Source organism: Solanum lycopersicum, chromosome 11, assembly GCF_036512215.1.
Source record: "Solanum lycopersicum chromosome 11, SLM_r2.1".
Classification (NCBI taxonomy): Eukaryota; Viridiplantae; Streptophyta; class Magnoliopsida; order Solanales; family Solanaceae; genus Solanum; species Solanum lycopersicum.
Genome location: NC_090810.1, coordinates 4,956,316 through 4,968,139, shown reverse-complemented (window position 1 = coordinate 4,968,139; position 11,824 = coordinate 4,956,316). Strand labels below are relative to the sequence as shown.

Genomic DNA, 11,824 nt, shown 5'->3' with positions numbered 1-11,824 from the left:
TGGGGAGTAATTCTAGATGGCCCAACCATACCTATGAAAACAGCAACTAATGGAATCACCAAAATCCCAAAAGAAAGAAAGGAATGGAATGTTGAAGACAAGCTTGCAATTCAAAACAATGCCAAAGCCAAGAAAATTCTGATATGTGGCATAGGACCAGACGAATATAATCGAATCTCGTCATGTCAAGATGCCAAAGCCATATGGGAAACACTGCAAACAGCTCATGAGGGAACAACGCAAGTCAAGAAGTCTAAAATTGATAACTTGAACAGGCAATATGAGCTGTTCAGGATGGCAGAAGGAGAGACTATTCAAGACATGCACACCAAGTTCACCTCCATCATCAATGAGATGTACTCTTTAGGAGAGATAGTGCCTAACGGAAAAGCAATAAGGAAACTCTTGAGTGTCCTTCCTGAAACTTGGGAAAGCAAAGTCGAGGCTATCACTGAAGCCCGCGACCTGGACTCACTGGGAATGGATGAGTTAATTGGTAATCTCATCACATACGAACTTAAGAAAAACCAAGAAAAGGAAATTGGAGGAAAAAGAAAGGAAAGGAACCTGGTTCTAAAGGCTACTGCATCAGATGATTTTGAAGATGAAAATATCGCCCTCATAACTAAAAGGTTCACTAGAATGCTAAAGAGAGGGCAGACCTTTCAAAAGAAAGCTTTTTAAAAACCATCTGAAAACACTAAAGACCAGGTTTGTCATAAGTGTGGGAGTCCAGATCACTTCATAAAATTCTGCCCACTTTGGGCTGTAGAGCAGAAAAAGGTAAACTTTGAGAAAGGTAAAGACATCAAAAAGGATAAGTTTGTTCCCTCAAACAGAAGAATGACAACTCAAGAGGCAGACATGTCAATGAAGAGAGCTTATGCAGCAATGGGGAATTCATCTGATGAAGAGTCTGAGGGTGATGAGACAGAAAACCAGTCTCTTCTTGCACTAGAACAAGAAGATAATTATGACTTTCTCGCCCTTGTAGCAGTGGAAACCAAGGAAGAAAGGGAAACTTGCAGATCACAAGAAACCATACTAGCACTCATGGCTGGATCAGATTATGAAGAGGAAAAAGAAGAAGAAGATACAAATGAAAAGGTTAGTCTTCATCACTTACAAGACAATCTAGGTTCATACTCAAAAAGAGAGCTAGAATCCTTACTCTAAACTCTCATTGATGCATATAAAACCATAGACTAAAAAAGGGAACTGATAATGGAAGACTATGCATCACTAAGAGAAGAAAACAAGAGTCTTGAAAAACAGAATCTTCATCTTTTATCTAAGAATACCAAACTAAGTAAAAATCTAGAATTGGTAACTAAAAGGAATGAAACACTCTCCAAAGAGCTTCTTGTGACTAAAACTGAAGCAGAAAATGGAATGAGATGGACCAGGTCCTCCATACTGCTTGACAGCATTCACAAGAATCGCACAATTGAGAAACATGGGATAGGTTTTGATAGAACCAGTTCTCAATTAAAAAATCCCAACATAGATTGTTTATGCATGCACTGTGGACTGGTAGGACATAAAAGTCATGATTGTCAAAAGAAACAAACTGCTCATGACAAAAACTTGAAATCCTTGAGAAAACCTCATCATGATAAACCCAATGAGCAAAAACAAATCCCTACAGACAAATCTCTTCCTATCTGGGCCAGAAGAAATCTTATCCACCCATTCCCTAAGCTTAAATCAAAGTGGATTTGGGTACCAAAATCTAAAATTCAACAATAAATTGCCGGGATCAGTGAAGAGGAAGCAGCAACAATGGTACTTGGATAGTGCATGCTCAAGACACATGACTGGAGATAAAAGAAGCTTCCTCTCACTCAAGAACATCAAAGGAGGAAACGTTGCCTTTGGTAATGGTAAAAGTGGTGAAATTCAGGGAATTGGAAAGGTTGGATCAATGGATACTCATGCAATTGAGAATGTATATTATGTGAATGGTCTACAACATAACCTTTTGAGCGTATCTCAAATATGTGATAAAGGAAACAACGTTCTCTTTACAGAAAAAGAATGCATAGTAACAAACTCAGTGACTGGAAACCTGGTTCTACTAGGAAAGAGACACAAGAATGTGTACAAAGTCAAGACTGTTGACTCCAAGGAAGATAATCTTAAATGTCTAAGTGCAGTCTCAGATTTCTCCATGCTATGGCACAAAAGAATGGGACACATTAGCATGGCAACTATAAACAAGCTCATATCTAAAGACCTGGTTAGGCGATTGCCAACCAAAAGTTTCAAGGAAAACCAAGTATGTGGAACCTGCATTCAAGGAAAACAGGTTAGGTCATCCTTCAAACCAAAGTTGACAGTAAGTACTACTAAGCCACTCGAACTGCTTCACATGGATTTATGTGGACCAATGCGTGTACAAAGCAGGGTGGAAAAAGATATGTGTTTGTAATAGTTGATGACTACTCAAGATTCACTTGGACATTGTTTCTTGCAACAAAGGATGAGACATTCACTATGTTTGAAGTTTTTGCAAAGCTGGTTCAGAAGAAATTCAACAAAGAAATAATCAGCATCAGATCTGATCATGGACTGGAGTTTGAGAACTCACAATTCCTACAATTTTGTACTACAAATGGGATTGAGCATAACTTCTCAGCACCTAGAACACCACAACAAAATGGTGTTGTTGAGAGGAAAAATAGAACACTGGAAGATATTGCAAGAACAATGTTAATCTCAAGCAAACTTCCAAAATTCTATTGGGCTGAAGCAGTAAATACAGGATGCTATTTAATAAATAGATGTATGATCAGATCAGTGTTAAACAAAACACCATATGAGCTACTAAAAGGAAGAAAACCAAATCTAGCACATCTTAGGGCCTTTGGATGTGTATGTTTTATACACAACAATGACAAAGACAATTTGGGAAAATTTGATGCCAAGAGCGATGAAGGAATTTTTCTAGGCTACTCATTACAAAGCAAGGCCTACAAGGTACTGAATAAAAGAACAAACCGTGCAGAAGAAAGTGTCCATGTTGTTTTTAATGAACATACTAGTGAAGTTGAAGGAAATTCAGAGGATGAACAAAATGAGGAAACCTGCTCCAAGCCATCAGACCCAAAAACATGGGAAAAAGAAACCATACCATCTGAAATAGGAGATAAGTCTGCTGACGAAACTGGTTCATCTGCACCTCAAGAACTAGTAAGTATTTCCACTCATAATTGGAAACATCAAAGCTCTCACCCTCTGCAAAATCTTCTTACTCCTCTTAACTCAGGCATATCTACAAGATCCAAACTACGTGGTATGTGTGCATTCTCTGCCTATGTGTCCCTGATTGAGCCTAAAAATATAAAGGAAGCGCTGCTAGACTCTGAATGGATTGGTGCTATGCAAGAAGAACTCAACCAATTTGAAAGAAGCAAAGTGTGGAACCTGGTTCCAAAGCCCCAAAACAGAACAGTAATAGGAACTAGGTGGGTGTTTAGAAACAAGCTCGATGAGCAAGGTCAAATAGTGCGCAACAAAGCTAGGCTAGTCGTACAGGGATACAACCAAGAAGAAGGTATAGACTATGATGAAACCTTCGCACCAGTAGCAAGAATTGAGGCCATTAGAATACTGGTTGCATATGCTGCTCACATGGAGTTTAAACTCTACCAAATGGATGTCAAAAGTGCCTTTCTAAATGGTTACCTACAAGAAGAGGTGTATGTAAAACAACCTCCAGGGTTCGAAAATACCATATATCCTGATCATGTATATAAATTGGACAAAGCACTCTATGGGTTAAAACAAGCACCAAGAGCATGGTATGATCGATTGTCTACTTTTCTTCTCACACATGGATATACAAGAGGAAAAATTGACAATACATTGTTCCTTCGAAAATAAGGTAAAGATCTGTTCATAGTCCAAGTATATGTAGATGACATCATATTTGGAGGAACCAATGACTCACTAGGAGTAGAATTTGCTCAACTAATGGATAGTGAGTTTGAGATGAGTATGATGGGAGAATTAAACTTCTTCTTGGGACTTCAAATTAAGCAAACTCCAGTTGGAACATCAATTCGTCAACAAAAGTACATCAAGGAATTACTGAAGAAGTATGATATGAATGAAGCTAAGACAAATGATACCCCCATTGGGACAACAACAAAGCTTGATAAAGATGAACCAGGTTCACCCGTCAATGACACTAGATATAGAGGTATGATTGGATCACTCCTGTATCTCACTGCTAGCAGACCTGATATAGTGTTTAGTGTTGGTCTATGTGCAAGATTTCAGTCTTGCCCAAAGGAATCACATCTAAAAGTTGTCAAGAGAATCCTGAGATATTTGAAAGGTACAATAAACCTGGTTCTCTGGTATCCAACTGGTGACTCTTTTGATCTAAAGGGATTTACTGACGTTGATTATGCAGGACACATGGTTGATAGAAAAAGTACTTCTGGGATGGCACACTTTTTAGGACCATGTTTAATATCCTGGGCAACAAGAAAACAAAATTCAGTGGCTCTATCTACTGCAGAGGCTGAGTATGTTGCAGCTGCTTCATATTGTGCCCAACTTCTTTGGAAAAAACAGCAGCTTAAAGACTTTGGTATAGAAACAGGTTGTATTCCTATTCTATGTGATAACACAAGTGCTATAAACATGGCCAAAAACCCAGTTCAACACAAGCGCACCAAACACATAGATGTTAGACATCACTTTCTTCGTGATAATGTTGAAAAGGGAAACATAATAATGGAGTTCTGCAAAACTGAGAATCAAGTTGCTGATATCTTCACCAAGGCACTAGGAAGAGAGTCATTTCAGAAAAATAGACTTGAGTTAGGGCTCATCTTCTTAGAATGAACTATGCCCAACCAAGTTCTAATAAGGTATAAACCAGGTTCAGTCAAGATGGTTCTACATAATCATTGCACAAAAAAAAATTAATTACAAAAAAAAAATTATTTAAAAAAAAATATATTTAAAATTTTTTTTGGGGGAAATCAATCTCATCTTCTCTCTCCCATGCCCCCTCTCTGACAAGCAGGTGCAACCGTCACGGCGCACGTCTCCTCGATGTCAATCCCCCATAATTACTCCAACCCCTTGATTACAACACCAAAACCGTTCCCAATAAAGCACTCTCTCTAAACTAGCAACCAACTTTCTCTCCCCTTCATTCTTTTGAAAACCAAGAAACCAAAATCCCTTCCATAACCATGACTAATCCACTTGTTGCTTACTCCGATGACGAAAGCTCGTCTGATAGTGCATATTCTCAGGGGGAAGAAAACCAAGTTGTTGATGGTGTGCCCAATCTTGGGGAGGAAAGCCAAATCCCACCACAAAAAGCTCCATCACCACCACCAAAAGCTCCATCACCACCACAAAAAACTCCATCTCCACCACCAAAAGCTCCATCTCCACCATCACAAGTCCAAGGCGCATCTTCACCTGTCGTTACAGACTCCCCACCACCACCCATCATCGAATCTCCCCCATTACCAGTCCAAGAAACTCTAACATCACCGGTCCACGAAACCCCACTTTCACCAAACCCAACATCTCCCACAGCTACTGTCCCAACCATCCCCCCTTCTTCACCATCTCACCACACCACTTCTCAAAATCCACCACTCTCTCCAATCCATGATGATATTCTTTTGAGTTCCCCTCACCCTACAAAACCAAGGCGGCCAAGAAAGCACATTGCAGTCAAACAGGTTCGTCCACACAGTCCAGTCACAAGGAGTGCGCATGCGGTCAAACCAGCTGATGATGCACCATCTGGGGTGAAGCGTCGCCGATTGGGTAAGTCTCCTATTCCTTCATCAGTCTCCCCAATGGATCTTGCTTCTGATACTGATGCTATGTCTGAGGGTAAACAATCTGCTACTCCCCCATCCAAATCAAAATCTGCGAAAAGAAATGCAGATAAATTTCTAAAAGTGGGAAGAAAAAAGTACTTCCAAACCAAATCAGTGTTTAGGGGTAGAACCTTTCACCCTGATATACTTTCAATGGATTTAGTGAAGCAGGTTTGCGAACTTCTAAGGTTTCAAGGGTGGGAGGAGTTATTTCTAGAACCCAGTTTGATTTATGAAAAGGAAGTGGTCGAATTCTATACGAACTTGGTCATCCTAGAAGGAGATGTGGCGTCGTCTAGTGTAAAGGGAGTTGACATTGTGTTTGATGCAACCAAGCTTGAGGAAATCTTGCATATACCATCTGTGGGTATAGATGAGTACAACTGGGGTTTTGATGAGTATTCTAGTCTGCCAGCTCAATTCTCTCAAGGTAGAGTTCATTCTAGGGCTCAAACGGTTTTAAAGGGAATAATGCGATCGTTGCATAAGCTTCTTTTTGAGATAGTTCATAAGGTGATACTGCCTAGAGGTCACCAACGTCACATTGCCTCCATAAGAGACATGGGACTTATGAACGCACTTGAGTGCAAAGAGCGCATTGATTGGCCTACACTGATTATCAAACATCTTGCTAGAATCGTGGATCCTAAGTTAGGCTCTCATCAGTTAGCTTTTGGAAATCTATTGACCAGGGTGTTTGATGCTTTTGAAGTACCATTGGAAGAAGACAGGATTTTAACTCGTGCAGATATGTTCACTCAAACTATCCTTGCTGATTGTGGCATTTCTATGGAGTCGGAGCAGGTTGCAACTGCGTCTCCACGTACATCTGGTCCTGTTGCTCAGTTACTTAGGGAACTTAAAGTAGCTGAAGAAAAGAACGCTTCTCTTGAATCAGACAACCAGAAATTGCGTGCTGAGCTCGATTCCTCAAATGCTGAAATACACAAGTTGAAGGATCAGTTGGTGCAGCAGCAACTTGCTAACAATGCAAGAGTTGACAGAGTTTTGGATATGCTGGCTTCTGCTTCAACTAAGCCTGATCAACCTCCACAGTGATAAAGCATGTTGTCTGAACCTGGTTCTCTTAGTTGGTTTCACTCTGTATTGTTGCTCCTTGTTTCACTCTGTTTTGTTGCCAGAACAATTTACATTGCTCAACTGGATGAGCGTATTTGTAGCTATGGATATTGATTAGTGTTGATTAGACGCTGTTGATGTCTTTTTGATTCGTCAAAAGGGGGAAGAGTTATTTGCGCATACATCACACGTTACATGTTTGTCTTCATCAAAAAGGGGGAATATGATAGAATGTGATAGAATTGTTAATTCGTTTTGATGATAGACAAAAAGCGCAAAGAACAGTAGCAAATGCACACAACAAAGAAGTCAAGCTAGAGTCCAAGATCAAGTACAATAGAGTTATTTGTCAAAGCCAAAATAGTATATTAAAGGTACAAGTTAATACAAATAAGGAAAACCTTAAATATATTATTAAGGAAGGAAGTTGTGTATAATAAGGATTCTAAATTAAAAAAGAATCCTTGTTTAAATATAACTTTCTTACCTTATTAGTGAGGATTGTACAAGGCAAAAACTCTATAAGAAGCATACGAGGCAGAGGAAAACACAACGACTTCACGCAGAGAACAAGAGAGAATTATTCATCAAATTGAGGTCTTCAAGATTGATAGGATTGCCACGGTCAAAACATTCTTGAGTGAGAAAGTTTTTATCGTGTAGAACTATTTGTCTTGTTTTTGTTCTTAATTATAGTTTACAGTTTATTGTACAAAGGGTGAAATTGGCTCTTTGTAGGGTTGGTTGTTAGCAAGAGTTGTAACAAAAGGTGGGTTTGGCCTTTTGGAGAGATCGATTGGAGTTAATCGAGGGAGTAGTAGAGATAAGACTTTTGATTATTGAGTTGTAATCACAAAATCTTATAGTTGAATTAATAAAACGAGGTTTTTCCTTCCTTGAGTGAGGAAGGTTTTAATTCAATAAGTGTTTGTGTCTTTACTCTGTCTTTACTTAAAAACAACTTACACGAACCTGGTTTGTGTTCTGGGGTAAGATTTTTTCACATTACGTTCTGTTTGTATTAGCAAGAGAGGAGAGGGTGGCGAGTGAGATCTGAGAGAGGGGAGAGAGGGGAATGAAAATATATGTATATGTACAATTTTCTCTCGCTTTATACAAACAATAACGCATTTTATACATTTGTCTTTGTATAAAAGCGAGAGAGAGAGAGCGAGAGAGAAAGAATAGCGAGTGAGAATTTGAAGGAGATACACACTGACAAACAGTTTGTTATATGACACAATTAAATCAAAGTGTAGTTATACAATTTAATTTAATTTATTAATTTGCTATTATATAAATTTTTTCCTATAATAAACGTTTTAACTTCGATTCATTGATTTGTCAGGCACTACACAAATTTACCACATAATTACCTAAGTAACATGTATTTTTATCTTGTTGTTTAATATATTAAAGTTAAAATAATAAATATTTACCATAATTTAGCTAAACTTAACAATTTGATATTTCTTATTCCTATTAAAAAAAATTCCATTGGCATTATAGATAGTGTTATTGCATTTTGCTTTACTCACTAAAGGATAGGTAAATGCATGCATACATTAAGAAAATCAAAATGTACTACGACAAATCTCGTATAGTTTGATGTAAATGCTAGATGGAAAAAAGTTTTTAATGAGCTTCGATATTAGAAAACACCATATCGTATTTATTCTCTTAACTCCTTATTCCTTTTCATACACAAAACATAAGAAATTTAAAGAACAAAATTACAAGCTTAAAAGACAAAATCATAAACCCTATAACACACTCATTTTTTTTTACCAAGATGTCCCCTTCATCTCAATTCTTCTTCAATGTGTTGCCAATGTCAAGCACAAAACGATACTTCACGTCCGATTTCAAAAGGCGTTCCAACGCTGTATTCACGTAGTCCATTGACACTACTTCAATATCTGGTGTTATGTTATGCTTCCCCGCGAAATCAACCATCTCTTGTGTCTCCTTCATCCCTCCTATCGCGCTCCCCGCCACTAGCTTCCCTCCTATTACACACATTACATTAATATTACATATCAACATATATATATATATATATATATATATATATATATATATCAAAATCGTCGATTTAAGACCAAATGTACCTAAAAGCAGGGGAAATACAGGCAACTCTAATGGCTTTTCAGGGGCACCAACCATCACAAGCTTTCCATGAGTTTTCAACAAATTAATCAATGGAAGAAGAGGATGAATCGCGGATACAGTATCGATGATGCCATCTAGTGACCCTGCTGCACCCTGCTCGTATAAAACGAAAAAATTAGTATTATTCGTATGTCACACACTATGTTAGAAAATTTGAAACGTAGTTGATTGATTGATCGACCTGCATTTGGTCAGGGTCACGACTGACCAAAAACGAGTCTGCCCCTAAACGATCCATTGCTTCATCTCTCTTACTAGCAGATGTACTTATGACAGTTACTTTTGTTCCAAACGCCTTAGCAAATTTCACAGCCATATGTCCCAAACCACCGAGACCAACAACACCAATGTGCATTCCAGGTTTATCTAGTCCGTAATGTCTCAAAGGACTGTAAGTTGTGATCCCTGCACACAACAGGGGAGCTGCTTCCATTCGTAAATTTTCGGGCCAATGGACCACGTAGTGCTCGTTCGTTACCATTATATCGGAGTAACCACCATACGTGGGGGTTCCATCGGTGTAAACACCATTGTAGGTCATGATCTGATCGGGACAATAATTTTCAAGATCGTTGTCACAATTTTCACATTTTCTACATGATCCTACTAAACATCCAACTCCAACTTTGTCACCAGTTTTGAACCTCTCAACTTTGCTGCCAACTTCAGTTACTACACCAACAACTTCATGCCTGTAAGCAAGCGTACAACAACATATTCAGTATAATAGAATGAAATGTAAGCAGAACTTAATCCGATTTAGCTATGGATTTTAGTTGTTGTTTACCAACATATTTCATCATCGCTAAGTTTTTTAGTAAACTTCTTGATGATCAAACCAAACTAACTATATATATATATATATATATATTGCAATTATTATATACTGTTCAAATCCTGGCTCTGCCTCTCTAATCAGTAATCACATACATATATTGCAATTATAAGAATACTCTTTTTGAAACTTGGTGAATGTTAAGTCCGCTCGTCTACCATTTTTCAACTTAAATTAAATTAAACATAACGATTTCTTTGTCTACGACAAAGTTATCATTAAAGAACATAGTAAAATATATGGATCAAAATGAAACTTACCCTGGTACCATTGGATATATACTATTGCTCCATTCATTCTTGATTTGATGAAGATCAGAATGACAAATTCCACAATACATAACTTTGAATTGCACATCTTTTTCACCAGTCACCCTTCACCATTCAACAAGAAAAGTTACATATATATATATATACTGTTCGATTAACTAGTTTGTCAATATGTTCGAAATTGATATACTATCGGTGTAGATATGTTGTGTATGTAGATCTCATTCATATAACATATAAACTATCTGTACAGTCATTTTATATAACGTAAATTCGAAAAGACGGTACCTTCTCGAGAAATTGAAAGGAGAGAGTACCCCAGAAGTATCTCTAGCTGCCCATCCAAATGCCTCAACATTTTCATTTGATTTTTCCATTTTCTTGGTTTTTGTTTATTTTTGGAGATAATTATTATTACTGTTATTTGAACAATTAATTTGAGTAAAGTTATAGTCCAAATATTGATTTTTCATTTGAATAAATAGGCATTTGAGTTGATGGCTAGTGACGTAGCCAATGAGGTAAAAAAAAATGTTATCGTCATGGCTTGTCTGTACAAGTTGCCTTTTTATGAATTAATATAACATAATATTATATTATATGATGTTTCTAGGAAAATGGTTCAATATTACGTGACCAAGGTCTAGCCGCTAATTTAATTTTAAAAAATTAGTCTTTATATTATTTTAAACTATGTGTAGTAGTGACATACTTAATTAGTAGAAATTAGTTTCAATCAAATGTTTTAATATGATTGTATGGAATCAAATTAGTTTCAAATCAAATGTTTTAATATGATTGTATGGAATCATAAAAGATTTTGAAAAAAAAAATACAGAAAAAGTTCGGCTTTATTGATTTGGTTAGATTTAGGAATATATAAAATAAATGCAATTGGTTTGATTTAGTAAATGCTGATCCGTATCAATCGATCTAGGTATATCTCCTTGACAGAATCCAGTAATTTTGATATTGAATCAGATCATATATGTATGTTCGAAAATAAATATTATATATAGATCATATTTGGTTTTTTCGTTTGTATTAGTTTATGAATCAAGCTAAATTGGGGCATTTGAAATTTTTTTTTTGGAAAGACTATATGAAGACCTCGGTAATGAGTTGAAAAGTATTACGTATAGTCCCGTCATTTTTTACACGCATATTTTTATATTATGAGCTAATTTTTAGGAATCACGTGATTTTAATTTTTCGTGTGTATTAGCTCATGGATATGGCGCCTTTAGGGCACCCGAATTTTTTTTTCTGAAAAAAACTGTAAGGAGACCTCTATAATGAGTTGGAGAAGCATTACATGTAGTACCGCTATTTAATTTACGCATATTTTCGTATTTATGAGCCAACGTTTAGGAATTAGCAGACTTCCTTGATTTTCGAATGTATTAGTCCATGGATCTGGCGCTTTTGGGACACCTAATTTTTTTTTCTGAAAAACTATATGAGGACCTCCGTAATGAGTTGGGAAAACATTATGTATAGTCCCGTCATTTTCCCACACATACTTTTAGATTTAGGAGCCAATTTTTAGGAATTATTCGAACTTTCTTGATTTTTCGGTTGTATTAACTTGGATTTATCGCCTTTTG

The 11,824-nt window shown here is 37.0% G+C and overlaps 1 protein-coding gene across 1 annotated transcript; it reads right to left on the bottom strand.

Annotated features, from left to right (window-relative positions):
- Positions 1–8,592: 8,592 nt before the first annotated feature.
- LOC101259903 (8-hydroxygeraniol dehydrogenase) lies at positions 8,593–10,770 on the bottom strand. Its single transcript, XM_004250143.5, has 5 exons — positions 10,506–10,770; positions 10,209–10,322; positions 9,295–9,805; positions 9,053–9,206; positions 8,593–8,950 (listed from the first exon to the last, which is right to left on the bottom strand). The coding sequence occupies exons 1-5, from the start codon at positions 10,592–10,594 to the stop codon at positions 8,748–8,750; spliced, it is 1,071 nt and encodes a 356-aa protein (XP_004250191.1). The 5' UTR covers positions 10,595–10,770; the 3' UTR covers positions 8,593–8,747.
- Between the last annotated feature and the right edge of the window lie 1,054 nt (positions 10,771–11,824).

Coding starts and splice junctions, on each gene's coding strand:
- LOC101259903 (XM_004250143.5), bottom strand. CDS start 10,594: ATGGAAAAATCAAATGAAAATGTTGAGGCATTTGGATGGGCAGCTAGA. Junction 10,323..10,505: donor CCTTTCAATTTCTCGAGAAG/GTACCGTCTTTT, acceptor TGAATGGTGAAG/GGTGACTGGTGAAAAAGATG. Junction 9,207..9,294: donor GTGACCCTGACCAAATGCAG/GTCGATCAATCA, acceptor TTATACGAGCAG/GGTGCAGCAGGGTCACTAGA.